Source organism: Nomascus leucogenys, chromosome X, assembly GCF_006542625.1.
Source record: "Nomascus leucogenys isolate Asia chromosome X, Asia_NLE_v1, whole genome shotgun sequence".
NCBI classification, from domain to species: domain Eukaryota; kingdom Metazoa; phylum Chordata; class Mammalia; order Primates; family Hylobatidae; genus Nomascus; species Nomascus leucogenys.
Window position 1 is genome coordinate 89,161,617 of NC_044406.1, and position 18,115 is coordinate 89,179,731.

General features: G+C 37.0%; 1 protein-coding gene across 3 annotated transcripts in view; it reads right to left on the minus strand.

Annotated features, from left to right (window-relative positions):
• Positions 1-3,273: 3,273 nt before the first annotated feature.
• Positions 3,274-18,115, minus strand: part of ZMAT1 (zinc finger matrin-type 1) — a 51,451-nt gene continuing 36,609 nt past the window's right edge. For 2 of the 3 annotated variants that reach the window (XM_030807061.1, XM_030807060.1), the window contains exons 6-7: positions 9,432-9,531; positions 3,274-5,810 (exon numbers count right to left, since the gene is read on the minus strand). In XM_030807061.1, the coding sequence (XP_030662921.1) occupies positions 4,499-5,810; positions 9,432-9,531 (1,412 nt within the window). In that variant the 3' untranslated portion in view covers positions 3,274-4,498. Of the gene's footprint in view, positions 5,811-9,431; positions 9,532-9,996; positions 17,620-18,115 lie in introns of those variants that run through there. The other variant, XM_030807062.1, reaches the window with a different exon arrangement.

The following is an 18,115-nucleotide window of genomic DNA, read 5'->3' on the forward strand; positions in this document are numbered from 1 at the left end:
AATGTAATTGTATCTCTGTTGGCTATCTTTTATCTATTACTTTTATCGATCATTAGTATATATTTTTTAAAATTCTGTTTATCTTCATTTTCCTCTTCATTTCTCTCGTTACCAGTTTCTAGTGCCATGTATTCCAAGTTAATCTTCATTTTTTTTGTTTTTATTTTTTCTTTAGTCCTGTCAGTTTTTGTTTCATAGCCTTCTGTTGTTTATTTCTGGGTACTTTTTCTGATTTATACTGTTTCAAAGGTTTAAATGCTTTCTTTCAGCTCATTTAGAAATACTAGGTCAGAGTTTTTATCTGCTTTGTGTATGCATGTTTCTATGTGTTCACATCCTATAGGTCTTGTCTCTCAAGGTGTTACACTCACCTTTTGATGTTTATTTTGCTGTCATCATACTTTCTGGGATTTGATTTCTCTGGATTCTTCCTCCATCTGCTACTATCTGAACTTTCCTTTTCCCTTACCCACAATCTCTCTTCCCTGTTCAGTTTGATTTCTGAAATAAGTGGTTTTCTTTCTGTATGTGGATTTTTTTCTTCTGGAAGAAAACATATGCTGGATAGTTCTGAAATCCTTAAGGGACGAGTTCACCACAGCTCTCTCTGATCTCTTGATGATTCTGTGCAGTTTTACTTATCTGTAATTTAGAACCTGTGATCACTTCTTCCAATGTTTCAATTGCTCTCAAACCTATTTTCCCAGTTTGGTCAAGAAATAATGATATCTCAGAGTAGGGTGATGACAGTAAAGATGAAGAGAACTGAACATTAAGAGAAACATTTTGGTGATATAATCAAGGGGAATTGCCTATGGTCTAATGTAGGAGAGAAGAGATGCTAAAAAATGGTTTTTGGCTTAGGCAATTAGATGGTTTTACAGAAATAAGGGAAACTAGATGAACAACTGGTAATGACAGAAGGCAACATTCTATTTGGCTATATTGAGTTTGCAGCGCCTATTAGATAACCATGTATATATATCAAATAAATAAATCTTTGAACTGAGAGAAAATGGTCTGCTTAGGTGTCCTTTGGGAAGCCTTTTCTGAATGCCCTCTTCCCATCCCATTAAGCTCATTACCTTTGCAACCCACAGCGTCCTTCATCACTTTGATTGAAGCCTTTATAAAACTTATTTAGTAATTGCCTATTTATTGGTCCATTTCCTCTGTTGGACTGTGAGCTTTTTGAAAAACAATCTGTGTTCATTCTTTTTTCAGGTTCCTTCCTGGCACAATGCTGACAGTCAGCTCTTATTTGTTCAATGCATGCACACAAGACAGTAAATTCTATTTTTCTACAGCTCCAGTTTTTGAAAACTATTTTCCAAATTTGCCCAGTACTTGCCTCCTTGTATCTTCTACCCAGTTCGGGATATATCTCTGAAGTTAGATACTTTTAACTTGTTCCAAATATTCTCTTATATATTTGACTTAGACCATATGTGATTTTTAATGTCTGGGTGAGCATATTAGTCTTTCAAACCAAGCATGTAATAAAATCCTCAACATTGTTTTCACATATAATATCTTAAATTATGTTTCCTCAAATATGTTTTTGTATTGAAATACCCAAATGTAGGATTTACTATTTATTTCATTAAATTTCATCTTAGTGAGTTCAACACTTAATTCCAGAAGTGGAGATCATTTGGGATCCTACACATAAACATCTTGACTTACATATACTCTTACCTCTAAGTGCTCAGAGGCAGAAGTTGGGAGCATAACAAATGTGCCAAAGTTGGGCTCCAGACCCTTTCTCCACCTTCAACCAGAAAATTATGTATTTAGGTTCATGTAAAATTTGTTTTATGGTGAGGTTAATGTAAAATTTATTTTTGGCAAAAAATTGTCTTAAAATTTTTGAAAACCACTTTTCCAGAGCAAGTCACTGGTGCATGTCCCAAGACCATAATCAATACCATATCCTTTTTGGTCTACTCAACACATCACCAATTTAAATGGTTTTGGTTTTTAAAGTCTGCATGACTTATCCACTACAGATTAAAAATGGGTGGATAATTTTTATGAATCATTGTATCTATTTATTTTTAAAAGATGAGAGTAATTTTGTATCTTAGGGAATATTTTTATAATATATAGTTTTCAGTCCTCTCCAACTTTAAACACAAGCTTCTATGAAAGAATTCGTCAATTTAACAGATGCTGGCAATTCAATTGATCTTATCTTGCACTTTTTGAAAAGGTGCTGCAGTTCTTGGTGTGCTTAAAAAAGATAACTGGCCATTTTTTGCTTGGTGATTCGCAGTCTACGTATTCTACTCTAGCTCTTCTTTCCCCTCTCCTTTCACCAATACACCAAATGTATTTAAAAGGGGGGATGATATTGTAGCATAAAATAATCTTACAACAGTCTCATGGAAGAAAAGTGGATTTGGGAAGCATCTAATTCCATTTAGGACTATTTATTTAACTAGGTATAAACCCAATCAATCATATTATGCTTCAGCTCACATTTACTATTTTATTTAAATTGCAAAGAACAAAAACATCTATTAAATGCCTTGCCCAAATGCAGACATGTCACCTATTAAATGCCTTGCCTAAATGTAGATATGTCACCATCTAAATTTATTTTGTTATCTTTAAAAAATACAGACAGGATCTCACTATGTTGCCCAGGCAGTTCTTGAACTCCTGGACTCAAGTGATTCTCCTGCCCCAGCCACCCAAAGTGCTGGGATTACAGGCATGAGCCACTGTGTGAAGCATAAATTTATTTTTTGATAGGATTAACACATGAAGAGAACACAAAGCCTATTTTTCATATTCCTAGTGATTCCAAGTTGGATTCTAATGGTATTCTCACAAGGTCACAGAACAACTTGATGGTGCAACTGAGACCAGAATCCTGGAATTTAGATTCACAGGCCATTACACTTTCTACTATCCCATTGTGATCCTCAAATACTTAGTGGTACTGCTCATAAATAAAGGGAGCACCAGTGTAAAAAATCTGTCAAAATCAAACAATTCAAAGGTAACACCTTCTGGTCCTCTGCCACTTACCAATTCTTCCTTCTTCGGTTTCAAGCATTTAATTGGTCATATTTTCCTAACCTTAAACTGAGTTTGAGATTCAATATCAGCCTCTGTGAGATAAGATGCAGAAAATATAAAATTATTACAACTTCACAATGTGATCTCCCCAGAGGTATTAAGTGCCAACTGTTTAATTATTGCCCCTCCAACTCCCAAAATAATAATTTTGGATGAGAAATGATCATTTGCATAAAACAATATGTAGAAATTAAAACACTTTAATATAAACATTTCCAGAATATAGACTGACTTTTTATATCAGTACTTTTTGAGAGCTTTTTAAAACTATATATCATCTAAGTTTATTATAGACTGTTTCATTTTCCACTTTCAGAACTAGAAAATGCAAAAATACACTGCAAATTAGATTTAACAAAGAAAAAATCAGTTTAAGTTATTTAATACATATTCCTTGGAGAAAGCTGAGACACATAAACACAGAAAAACAACAATAAAATACCACCAACACTAACACAAAACCAAGCAAAGAATTGATTTTGTAATGCTTGGTAATTCTGTCCTTTAAAATAAATTATCTCCCATGAATAAATAATTCACTATCACAGCAATTTGATGAGCAGAAGTAGACACAACTTCATTTAGGGAAATTACATTATATGTAAGATATGTGAGAAACATTTAATAATTTTTTTTCTTTTTTAAGAAAATGAAAGAAAGTAACTTGAGGAAAAGGCATATTGAATACTTTTACTTCACTTGGCTTTTTTAGAGACTAAAGTAGCCATCCACCTAGAAAATTTCCAATAACATGAATTTTATAAAACCAAACTTTTATTCCTTCAACTTTGAAGGAACAAAACTGAAAAGTTGAAAATCCTAGAGTAGACTCAACCCAAATCACTGTCTCTTCTGTCTTTTCTTGAGTAGGTTTCCTTTTCTCTTAAGTTCTTGAATTCTCATGTTAGTGTTGTTCAGAGGCTAGGTTTAGGCTTTTTTGTTGTTGTTTCTTCTTTCAATTAAATTTCAAGTTTTTTAAAATAGCTTTCCTGAAGTGACACTGACTGTTATCTACCTCTCCTTTTCTTCATCTGATCCTCTTGCTTTTGTCTAAGTCCATTTTCTTAGCTGATTTCCTCAATTAATCCTTGGGCAAACAAAACTAAAAGTTCAATACCCAAGAATAGACTCATTCCAAAACACAGATTCTTGTCTTTTCTTTAACAGGTTTCCTTTTCTCTTATGTTCTCCTTGAGTTCTTATGTTCTTTCTCAGAGGTTAAGTTTGGGCTTTTTTTTTCCTTCTTTTAATTCAATTAAAATTTTTATACAAAAAAACCCTAAGTGTCCTGAAGTGACACTGACTGTATCTACCTCTCCTTTTCTTCATCAGATGTTCCTGTCTTTTTCTAAATCCATATTGACTGTTTTATTTTTTTTCAATTCAACCTTGGGTAAACAAAACTAAACATTCAAAATCCAAGAATAGACTCATCCCAAAGCATTTCCTCTTCTGTCCTTTCTTCAACAGATTTCTTTTTCTCTTTCCTGTGCTTACGTTCTTCTTTCTCGGAGGGTACATCATGGCTTTTTTTCTTTTTCCGATGCTTAAGCTTTCCTGAACTTACCCTGACTCTATCCTCCTCTCTTTTCCTTTGTCTGATGTTCTTGTCTTTGTCTAAATCTGTATCTTCATAGCTCTTTTTCCTTTTATGCTTGGACTGCTCTTTCTCTGGCCTTTCTTTGCCTTCTTCTAGGTGTCGTTTTCTCTTCTGATGTTTCCGTTTATGACCTGCTTGATGGTCAGTAGTATTGTTTTCTGAGGAGAGGTGCTTGTAAACTTCAGATTCTACACTGTATGAGCCAGAGTTATTTTCTTGCTGATTAAGGCTCAAGGGTACTGGTTTTTCTGGGAAACAGTCTCTGGTGAGTTGACAGTAGCTAATAGAATCTAGTCTCTGTTTGCTATCATGAGCTGGTAAGCAATGAGGTAACTGGTTTTCCACTACTTGTGAAATACTATATGATCCTGAATAGGTCTGGAAAGTCTCACATGGGAGCTTTTGCTCCAACATTCTATGTTTGGGTCTGACATCAACCATTTCTCTGTTCTTGTGTGTTTCTACAGAGCTATCTCCTATCTTTCTGAAACAAGTTTTTGGCTCTAGTCCTCTGGCTTTCTGCACTTTTATGTAATCTTCAAGTTCATCTTGGAAAGAATCATATGTCCTCTTTGAATGGGTTGGTAACCACTGAGGTAACTGGCTTTCCACTGGTGAAATATGGTATGGTCGTTGGTAGGTCTGGGAGGCCTCATGTGAAAATCTTTGCTCACACATTCTTGATCTGGGTCCAGAATCAACCATTTCTCTGTACCCACGAGTATCCACAGAGTTCTCTCTCATCTTTCTGAAACAAGTCTTTGGATCTAGTCCTCTGGCTTTCTGTACTTTGATGTAATCTTCAAGTTCATCTTGGAAAGAGTCATATGTCTTCTTTGAATGAGGTAACTGCTTTTCCATTGCTTGTGAAATATTGTATGGTGCTGGGTATGTTCGGAAAGTCTCAAATGGGAGTCTTTGTTCAAACATTCTATGTCTGGGTCTGGAATCGACCGCTTCTCTGTATCTGCGGGTTTCCAAAGAACTCTCTTCCATCTTTCTGAAACAAGTCTTGGGTTCTAGTCCTCTGGCTTTCTGCACATTGATGTAATCTGCACACTCATTTTGGTAAGAGTCTTGTGTCTTCCTTGAATTCTTCACCAGATTGATAACAATGGATTCTCTGTAAAGAAGACAGTAGAAAATTCTTGTTATTAGATTATTTTATTCTAAATATTTTCTTTGTTCTTAAGAAAAGCATTAGTCTGAAAAAACAAAAACAACAAATACCCAAACAAATTTTAAAAACCTACTTCATTATAAAAGCTATAAATTGTGAATTTTTATGCCAAAAAAGCAGCATGGACAGTGAGAACCTACCTCATTATAAAGCCATAAATCATGACTTTTTATGCCCCCCAAAAAGGAGTATGGACAATGATATATCTCCCAGGCACCTCACAATTTTTATGCAAAAAAGAAAAGGAAATTTCCTCTGGCCTGGGATGAAAGGGAAGATGGGTACAAAGTAGCTGATATATCTGATGTTGTTGTAGCACTAAAAATGTTAAGGCATGTTGGAATGTATGGGTAGGGACTAATAATATTTAATTTCCTGACAGATGCTCTAATTTGAATGTCATATCATTTTTAAAGTTTTCATTAGTTCCTTATATACATCTTATAAATGTGGTAGGTGTTTATTCTGTAATCTTGAGATTTTTAAAAATCTAAATTATAAATCTAGCCAGTTGTGGTGTGTGTGCCTGTATTCCCAGCTACTGAGGCTGAAGCAGGAGGATCTCTTGAGCCCAGGAGTTTGAGGCTGTACTGCACTATGATGGAACCTGTGAATAGCCACTGGACTCCACCCTGGGCCAGAGAGCAAGAACTTATCTCTGAAAAAAAGGAATGTAAATGTAGGTTAATGGGGTAAGTCAGACTATTTAGCTTCTAAGTATTCAGATACAAATAATAGAAATATTTTCTACTAGAATAAAACAATGTAACAGAAAGAATATGTCTTGATTTTATTTTATTCACTTTATTTTATTTATTTTCTTGAGACAGGGTCTCACTCTGTTGCCCAGGTTAGAGTGCAGTGGTGTGATCATGGTTCACTGCAGCCTCAACACCCTGGACTCAAGCGATCCTCCTACCTTAGCTACCCAGGTGGCTGTGACCATGGGTACATGCCACTAAACCTGGCTAATTTTTCTTTTTTCTTGGGTAGAGATAAGGTCTCACTATGTTGCCCAGGCTTGACCTCAAACTCCTTGGCTCTTCCTCCCACAGTGCTGGGATTACAGGCATAAGCCACCAGGCCTGGCTCTATGTCTTGACTTTAAAAACATCAATACAAAGATAAATAGTCAAATACCCTCTGCTACCTGAACTACCCAATCTCCAACTGTCCATTCAATTCTCCTCTCCTTGAAATAACAGAATAAAATGGACTAAATATTTATTGAACTCCTACTATGTGCCAGGGCAGGCACTTTACACATACTATATTTCATCATAACAATCTTATATAAGAACTGACCAAAGTTACACACTTGGTAGAAAAATGGATCTGGTATTCGAATCCAGGTCCATCTAATAGCAAGACCTCTGTTCTTAGAGCCAAATCATGAGTGAACTCCCATTCACAATTGCTTCAAAGAGAATAAAATACCTAGGAATCCAACTTACAAGGGATGTGAAGGACCTCTTCAAGGAGAACTACAAACCACTGCTCAATGAAATAAAAGAGGATACAAACAAATGGAAGAACATTCCATGCTCATGGGTTGGAAGAATCAATATCGTGAAAATGGCCATACTGCCCAAGGTAATTTATAGATTCAATGTCATCCCCATCAAGCTACCAATGACTTTCTTCACAGAATTGGAAAAAACTACTTTAAAGTTCATATGGAACCAACAAAGAGCCCGCATCGCCAAGTCAATCCTAAGCCAAAAGAACAAAGCTGGAGGCATCATGCTACCTGACTTCAAACTATACTACAAGGCTACAGTAACCAAAACAGCATGGTACTGGTACCACAACAGAGACATAGATCAATGGAACACAACAGAGCCCTCAGGAATAAAGCCGCATATCTACAACTATCTGATCTTTGACAAACCTGACAAAAACAAGCAATGGGGAAAGGATTCCCTATTTAATAAATGGTGCTGGGAAAACTGGCTAGCCATATGTAGAAAGCTGAAACTGGATCCCTTCCTTACACCTTATATAAAAATTAATTCAAGATGGATTAAATACTTACATGTTAGACCTAAAACCATAGAAACCCTAGAAGAAAGCCTAGGCAATACCATTCAGGACATAGGCGTGGGCAAGGACTTCATGTCTAAAACACCAAAAGCAATGGCAACAAAAACCAAAATTGACAAATGGGATCTAATTCAACTAAAGAGCTTCTGCACAGCAAAAGAAACTACCATCAGAGTGAACAGGCAACCTACAGAATGGGAGAAAATTTTTGCAACCTACTCATCTGACAAAGGGCTAATATCCAGAATCTACAATGAACTCAAACAAATTTACAAGAAAAAAACAAACAACCCCATCAAAAAGTGGGCAAAGGACATGAACAGACATTTCTCAAAAGAAGACATTTATGCAGCCAAAAAACACATGAAAAAATGCTCATCATCACTGGCCATCAGAGAAATGCAAATCAAAACCACAATGAGATACCATCTCACACCAGTTAGAATGGCGATCATTAAAAAGTCAGGAAACAACAGGTGCTGGAGAGGATGTGGAGAAATAGGAACACTTTTACACTGTTGGTGGGACTGTAAACTAGTTCCACCATTGTGGAAGTCAGTGTGGCGATTCCTCAGGGATCTAGAACTAGAAATACCATTTGACCCAGCCATCCCATTACTGGGTATATACCCAAAGGACTATAAATCATGCTGCTATAAAGACACATGCACACGTATGTTTGTTGCGGCACTATTCCCAATAGCAAAGACTTGGAACCAACCCAAATGTCCAACAACGATAGACCGGATTAAGAAAATGTGGCACATACACACCATGGAATACTATGCAGCCATAAAAAATGATGAGTTCATGTCCTTTGTAGGGACATGGATGAAACTGGAAAACATCATTCTCAGTAAAGTATCGCACAGACAAAAAACCAAACACCGCATGTTCTCACTCATAGGTGGGAATTGAACAATGCGACCTCATGGACACAGGAAGGGGAACATCACACTCTGGGGACTGTTGTGGGGTGGGGGGAGGGGGGAGGGACAGCATTAGGAGATATACCTAATGCTAAATGACGAGTTAATGGGTGCAGCAAACCAACACGGCGCATGGCTACATATGTAACAAACCTGCACATTGTGCACATGTACCCTAAAACCTAAAGTATATAAAAAAAAAAAAAAGACCTCTGTTCTTAACCACTATACATCACTGGAAAAATGGTACCTGGGTCGCTGAATCCCTGGAACCAAGCAACCTTCCAGAAATTCTCTGCATTTGTGTGGTTAGTGTGAGAGTGATCCTTTAGCATCTCTCCAAAGAACACTGCTCTCTAGTCAGGAGGGGTGCCAGTTAGCCAGGTTTGCCAGTACACTATCATTACTAGAACTAAAACTAGAACTCCCTGAGGGACACTAGTATGCAATATGTTACAAATATTGCCAACCATACCCAGGTTTAACTCATAGGGACATGAATGCCTAAGAAGTTTGTAAACTACATCAAAGAGTGCTTGACTAGAAGCTCTGGTCTTTGGCATCATAGGAAAATTTTGGCAAAAATACTTACTTAATTTGATGTTCACTTCCTTGCATGTGGGACCGGAACATATCTAAAGATGTAAAAGCAATACTACAAATATGGCAAACATAGGTTCTCATACTAAATGCTGAAAAAACAAAGAGTTCAAGTTAAGAAGGTCAGTATAAATACATTTAGAATCACATAATGTTAGAACTGGACAAGAATTTATTAGAGACCATCTACTTGACATTTTCCAATAAAGATGGGGCCCAGAGAGGTCAAATGACTTGGTCAAAGTCACAGAGCAAGTTAGTAGTAGTGTTAGCCTCTCAGAGCCCACGCCTCTTAATTGAATGCCCAGAATTCTTTACACCACACCACACTGCTTCTCTAGCTTAACTTCTTCCCTAAGAATCTGCTATCTGTCTACTTACTGTTGCTACATGGAGGTGCAACAGGCACCTGGAATTTAGCATGGCCAACCAACCTTTGCCTCTGAATCTCTTAACCAGCCTCTTTTTGTTTGCCCCAACTCTGTTTCCACCCAACCAAAACCTGAAACGTCCCAAAACATTAAAAACAAATAAAGGCAAATTTTTTACTCTCTTACCTGAGATCACTGCAGTGCCTTAGTTACCAAAAGTAATTTCCACAGATTTTAGAAAGGAGAGAGGTTCAGTGAGCCCCACTCTCAGGATAAAAGCTGAAAGCAAAATTCTAAAACAAAACTACTAGTTACCACTTCAAGAGTCAAAAGCTATACACTAGGAACTATATAGTAACTAGCACACTATTCTGCTTTGTAGGTAGAATTAGAAGCAAGGGATACATTAATTTTTTAAAAATCTCATCACCCTTCCACTTTATCTTTGATCAGAAGAAGCAAATTAATACATTTCATAAGCCAAATATAAAATCATTCTGACCCTAGGGAGGAGGAAAGAAATTGGTACCTGCAAAGATTTTAGGAACAACCACCGTAATCTTCTTTTAAACCAAAAAGTGACCTAATCATTTAAAAGAAGCTAAATTAATTATTATCAAGTATATTGGCCTTTTCTGAGCAAAGACTATTCATAGAAACAGGAGACTGCTTGCAAGGGGAAAGAAAGATGCTGACTCTGAAGAACATGAGGCTGCACACTACTGGCTATTGTGGGCCCAGGAAAACTCAGCAGGTTATGTCAAAATCTGAATGAAATGTTCCCTCAAAACTATCCTTTTCTATGCTCTAATTTCATGCATACTAAGTCACTTTCTGATTATAATTGGTTTTCCATATTCTTTGATACCAAGAAAAGGATACTCTGGATGACAGACATCAAGAAAAACTAGGAAATGGAAATATGTATCTCCTCTTACCATAAATAAATACCAGAATGGCAATACAATAACTTAAAGTACAATGTTCCCCAGACTTCTCTGATAAAAATCAACTGGGGTGTCAGTTAAAAATATAGATTCCCAGGCTCTCCCCTGGAGAACATGATTCAATGTTTCTGGGGCAGGGACAAGAAATTTCGATGATCACAAATATGGCAAATGATAATCACAGGCTTTGTGAGAAACGTATTAAAGTAATATCTTTCCAGTTAGTTATTTATCAGCCACTTTCAAGTTTGTTTGTGGTTAGTGAGTCCCTGATTGGAGGCTGATCATCTTGAAGATTTTGGACTTCTTGCAAAGCTAAGGACTAAACCCAGGAGAGTACATATTCACAACAACGTCTTTTAGGAAATTCTTACCATCTTTTACAGGTGCTGGAACTTAGGCTCAGATTAACTTTGCCAATACCATATATTTTGAGGGTACCCAAGTTGTGCAAGATAAGCAGGAGTCCTGGTTTCCTCGGGATTAGTGGTTCTCAATGCTGGTTACACATTAGAATCATATGGAAAAATTTAAAAATATTGATGTTACAGCTCCATATCAGACCAATTAAATCAGAATCTCTAGGAGTGGAATTAGGCACCCTTACTTTTTGAAAGCTTTACAAATGATTTAACTGTGCAGCCACTGTTGAGCACTTGCCCTAGATCAACCTTGTCCAACTTGGAGCCCACAGGCCACATGTGGCACAGGGCGCCTTTGAATGTGACTCAACACAAATTCACAAACGTTCTTAAAACATTATGAGATTTTTATGTGATTTTTTTAACTCATCAGTTATTGTTAGTGTTAGTGTATTTTATGTGTGGCCCAAGATAATTCTTCTTCCAATGTGGCCCATGGAAGCCAAAAGATTGGACACCTCTACCCTAGATTATTGAGCCAATAATCTTCATTATGACTATAAACTCAGATTATATTTCAGAGTTTTTACATATTTATTTAGTGCTTATATACTGTATACAGTGTTCTCCTCCGTTCCTGCTTTGTTTCTACACAAACTATATCAGAAATAATATTCTAATAGAGGTAACATAGAGGTTTAGAAGAGCTGCCAGTCATGTATTAAAGATTCAGAGGCATTTCTAGAACTGTAGTCTGATTACCATTACCTTAGCCCTTGGCTTTTTCACATACTGATGTTCTTTATCTTTTTCTAGGATTCAGACATCTCAGAAAATGATATATAAAAGTTGTGTAAACCCTTTCTGTGAAGATATGAAACCTATTTATGGCCCCAAGGTCAGAATTCCTGATTGAATCCTCCTGGCGCCTGCCTCCATTCTGTTTCTTATACTCTCCACTCTTTTATTTCAGAGACTATTCTGAGGTTCTGTTCTGTTGTTGGCTGTTCTGCTCTCAGCCCTTCTAGGATTCCTTGTTTCTGAGTTCACCCAGAAACTCAGGCTCCTTTACAGCTTGTACCTTTCAGAATCTTCACTAACCTAAAACTTGTGGGGCCTACTCTTCCCCTAATCATAACCCTATCTCATAAGTCTCTGAACTAAGGTCTTTGTTTTCAAAGCACAAATTGGGAAAGTGCATGTCTAACACTATTTTCAATCTTGGTTCAATATAAAAATCACTTAGGGAGTTAAAAAAGAGAAAACAAAACATGAATGTGTAAGTCCCAGAGATGGTAATTTAATTGATTGGAGGGATGGCCTGAGCAATGGGAGTTCTAAAAGCTCCTCACATGATTCTAATTAGTCAAGGCTGAGAACCACTGTTCTAACATCTTAGACGGGGAAAAGCCAATTGAGAGCTGCACATAATCAAAACTGCAGCTGTCAGGAAGAATTGCTAATGGACGCTGGGCTTAATACCTAGGTGATGGGATGATCTGTGCAGCAAAACCACCACGGCACACATTTATTTATATAACAAACCTTCACATCTGCACATGCACCCATGAACGTAAAATAAAAGTTGGAAAAAAACTGCATGTGAATATCGGATTTATGTTATAAAGAAAAATAGAAAATGTCCAATTTACCTATTTTAAAATTATGACAGGACAAAACATTTTTACAAACCTAACATTTGTTAGAAACCTATTCTGTGATGGGTTCTATATATACTACTTCAGTTAATTATTATTCAATCCTGTAGAGTCACATTATTTTCATTTTATACCAGACGAATCTGTGGTGCAACTTGGCAAGTGACTATCAGTATATCTCCAAATCTATGTTTATCCCTCTATACAACACTGACTCTCAATAAACAATTTGCAAATATGAATTGAGAAAAAATTATGTCCTCATTACCATATAAAGCACTAAGAAGGATACTGCAGAATAAAATATAACCCTTTGTCTCAGAGAAGCTAATTCCCTTGAGGGGCTATAATTGTATCAATTGTCAATGAACAGTAAAGCCTATGAGAAATCAGAGAAAGGGGAGAACACAAAGAACTAGAACAGTAAGAGAAGTTGTGATGGATCTTTGAGGACAGAAAAGATTTGAATTTGTAAGAACGCAGGTAAGGGCATTCCAGGGGATGAAAATAATATCAAGTATGGCAGAGACAGAAATGAGCACAATGTGTTGAATCCAAATAATTGGTTTAACAAACACTGAATACCTATGTGGCACCAAGCATCAGGTTAAATGCCAGGGATACAGGATGAATGAAACAGCCAAGTTGTTCACAAATCCAGTGTGAGAAAGACACATGAACAAAAAATTTCAGTCTCACTTGGTAAAAGTAAGAGAGGTATGTTTAAGAGGTATGCGAGCACAAAGAAGCAGGGGCACTTAGCATAATACAGGGGTCTGAAAAAGGCTACTGGAAGAGATAATGTCTTAGCTAAACTTGGAGGGATGATGAATAGTTAACCTGAAAAGAGTTGAGAAGAGTGTTTTAGGTACAAAAATTCATGAAAAAAGCGTAGAAGTGCTTACAGGAACTTCTTAAAATTTGGAATTGTTGTAGAGTAAAACATAAGGGAAAGAGATGGGAAGAGGCAAAATGGGTCAGATCAAAGAAAGACTTATGTGTTATGCTAAGGAGCCTAAATTTTTTATTCTGTGCTTTGGGAAACCTCGAAGTGGTTTATGTATTAAGTGATATGGTTGGTCAATTGTGTGTTTTAGATGAGTCTCTTCTGTGGCTGCAATACAAAGGGTTAATTAAAGAAAAGTAAGCCTGGAAGTAAGGAGATCAGGCAAGACACGATGAGGACATGGACTAGATGGGTCTCAGTAGGGGTAGAAAGAAGCAAGGAGATTGGTATAACATTTAACTTTAAAACTGGCAAAAGTTAGCAACAGAATGAATATGACGGATTGGGGAGAGGAAAGAATCTAAAGTCTAAAATAATTCCCAGAAACCTAATTTGGTAAGTGGGTGGGTGGTGATCCCATTAACTGAAATTGGAACTTCAGATGTATGTGTTGTTTTAATGGGTGGGAGAGTAGGCAATGGTGAATAGTGTAAGTCTGAACACAGAGCCTAAGATATCTACAAAACTTTCATGTAAAGGTGTCCAACAGGCAGTTATATACAGGAGTATGAAAGGCAGAAGATAGGTCAGAGAGATTTTGGAGATGTCAGAACATGGGGGTGGACAGTCAAAATAATCAGAGTGGATGGAATCTCCTGAAGATAATGTATGGGTGGGCACAGGAATAGCAACATACTGATAAAACCCTGGAGAATGCCATTCTTTAAAGAAAGATGGTAGAGAACGACGAGCCTATGAAAAGTCCACCAAAGCAAAGGACAGCGAATTATAAGAATGAACAGGAGAGAGTGATGTCAAAGGAGCTAAATAAAGATGTTCATTGGACTTACAAATTTAGAAGTCACTTTGCCACTGTGAGTACTAGTTACAGTGAGGTGGTAGATTGGTGGTGTGAAGGCTGAGGGAATAAGTGCCAAATAACGGCAGTGAGTTGAGTAAATAATAAGTGGAGACAGTAAGAGTGGACTACATTTTAAAAATAACTTGGTTAAGAAGGGAAGGGGAGAATGTAGTAGTTAAAGGAGAACTCAGGGTTACAGGAGGATTTAGTTAAACCAAGATACTTGGTAGTAATCCACATCTGATGGCCAAATTTTTCTTGATGAAATCACAAAGGAGCTTGTCTGAGAAGTGTGAAGAGAAGGAGTGTAGAGCAGAGGAAGAGAGTCTTGAAGAATGATATAGGTTTAAAATTGTTGCTAAGGGGAAAGTGAAGGAAAAGGAAACAGATTAAGTAGGACTAAAGGCCCAAAGAGGTTAGGTACCAAGACTCTGAAAACATACCCAATCTCTATACTTTATAATTTTCCACAGCATCACTCAGTAGGCTTTATGCAGAAGTAGAAAATGTAGAGGGTGGAACTGATCCAGGGTTGAAATCCTGCTACTAGGGAGTGAGAGAATAACAATGAGGTACAAGTAAAGCTTTCCAGAAGGTTGTTACAGCATTAAGGTGTGAGGTGATGGTAGTAGAAATGTAATGAATGGCTACAGAAAGGAGAAATAGTTCTAAGATTTGATAAGATTTGCTAATGGATAGAATATAGATAATTAAGTAGTCAAAGATAGCCTCAAAGATTCAAGTGTAGGTGACTAATAAACATTGGAACTACTAGCAAAGAGAAAACTTGGGAAATTCAAGTTGATTGTAGAGAAGATTATTAATTCCGTTTTAGGTATGTTGAGTTATAGGTGAAGGTGAGGCATCTGAGTGCAATAATGGGGCCAAAAATTAGTAAGATAAACAAAACAAATACAATAAATAAAAAATACATACATACTTTAGTTCCATATCGTTATGGTAGCCATTCCTGTGCTAATAAGATCTGAGCTGGATGAGGGACATGAAGAAAGCAGTGAGAATGATGAAGAAAAAGAGAAAGATTAGATATGGGAGAAACATATATAAACAATAGCAGATGGAGAGGAAGGCAGACAGTAGAAAATGGGTGATGAGTGAAACAGTTAAGGTGGCATATGTTAAATTATTACCACTTGCTCACTTGTAATGAGGGCATCTGCTGTTACTGTTCTTTGAAATTCTCATTAGCTAGTTAAAATTATCCAGGTATTTTTTAATGTTCAAATGTTTACTGCTCTCAAAATGAAAGAGCCAAGGTAGGGTTGAAAAATCTGTTGAGCTCTAGCTTCAGAGGCTAATGTAAAGTGATTCCAATGACTGGATTAAATTATGCTGATGATCATCCCCTCTCCTCCACCATTAGATGATAATTTCACCAAAATCCTTCTTTCCTCATTCTAATAACATTAAAACTTCAGGGTGCCAAAATGCCCCCCCCATTTAGAAGTGACAGGAGTGCACACACTTCTCATAGTTAACTCAGTTCAAATTTACCTAATGCTACAAAATTAGAAGCCCCTTATTTCAGATACACTCAACCTAGCAACAGGAAAATTACCTTAACAAGTGAAAGTTGTCATTTCTCTGAACATACACTCCTACTTTCAGAAGCCCTAGCACTTGTATTTCTACACTTGCCTAAATCAACATTCTTCATAATCCTAGATAAAAACACGTATCTCTATGTAACTTTCTGGGATATGCTGAATCACACTAAGTAGAAACCCGAAAGAGTAGAAAACAGGATAAGCACTCAACAAATAAAGATAATTAATAGTTATCTGATGCATATATTAAGCTAATCTCTATTGAAGTGGTCCTATTTCTGTGCGAGTTTCTATCTATAGCACTGGAAATATAGATGAATTAGATGAAGTCCCTTGCCTCAAAGACCTTACATTCTAATTGGAGACAGACACGTGGAGAGATACTTAGAAATGCAGGTTAAGGAAGCACATAAGATTAACCTTGAAGTAATTGAATGAGTGGGAGTTAGCCAGGGGAAGTGTTACAGGGATATTCCAGACAAAGTGGCAGCACGAACGAGGGCATAGACACAAAAAACAGCGTAATAGTTTCTGGAAACCATATGTAGTTTGCAGGTACTGACCCACATAGATCATGCCAGGAAGTAGCAGGGGATAAGCCCGGAGAAGGCAGGCAGAAACAAGATGGTGGAGAGCTATGAAGCTTAGATTTTATATTTAGACGATGAAGGAACAATGAAGGGTTTTAAAGAAGGGAATGACGTGGAAATACTTACACTTTAAGTGAAACACTCTAGTGGTTAAATTGGGGGTGGGTTTGTGGAAACAAAACTGGAGGCAGAAAGAGTAGTTAGGAAGTTGTGGCAATCACTTCTCAAAACTTATTTAGTACAAATCACCTACAGATCTTGTTAAAATGCAGATTCTGATTCCGTAGGTCTGCAGTGGGGCCTGAGAGTCATTGTTCTAACGAATTCCCAGGTGATGCCAACGGTGTTGATCCACAACCCACACACTGAGTAGCAAACCTCTAGGAAAGATCTTGAGGACCTGAACTAATGTGGGAAGGCAGGGCTGGAGAGAAGGGGAGAGTAGTATTCAGGAGGTAAAAGAGTCACAGCTTGGTGCTTCATCAGATATACGAAGTGAAGAAGGTGGTGTTTGGGGGTTCATAGTTATCTGCGGGTTTCTACTTTGAATGACTAGGTGGATTTGAAATGGCTATGAGGCATCCAGGTGAAGCAGTAGCTGCCATTTGGATATGTGAATCTAATGCTTGACAGAAAGGTCATAAGCATACAGATGAGAAATGAAACCAGGGAAATAGAAATCGTGTTTGTAGAGTAAGGTCAAGGATGAAACCATGGGAATACCTACATCTAGGTAATGAATAAAAAAAGAGCCCACAGAGAAAACAAAAAAGAAACAGAAATAGAGGAGAAGAACCAGAGCATAGTTACATATGACAAAGAATAGAGCTTCAAGGAGGAGAGAAGAATGAACATTTTCACATGAAGGAGAAAGGCTAGGTAAAGAAAGATCTGAAAAATAATAGTGAGTGGAGGAAAAGAAGTGGGTGGAAGAGAGAATATGAAAGGGGAATAAAATACACTAGTAGTGAGAAGGTGCCTGTGGGGGGAAAAATGAAAAAAAATATATGGTTAGAAGAGCAAGTGGATCATTCCAGTCAGGATCAGTCTCTTTACTGTGCCTGAATTCTTGCCACTCTTTCTTAGCTCCAAGCCCTTTGGTTCATCCTTTCTTCTTCCCACTTCTATCCATTGAAAATTATCTAAATATATGAAGATTTTTCTGGACCATTATGCTTCACTCATCTAGTTACCAAAAATATGTACACAAAAATGCGCCTGTCGGCTCTTGCAATGAAGTATTATTAACCTAACTAGTTTACATGCTCGCTCCTTTAGGGAACTGTATTCCCAAGAATGACTAGCCTAGCACCAGAGACACTTAAAACATACTTAGTAAAAATGATATAACCACATGATATTAATTTAAAAT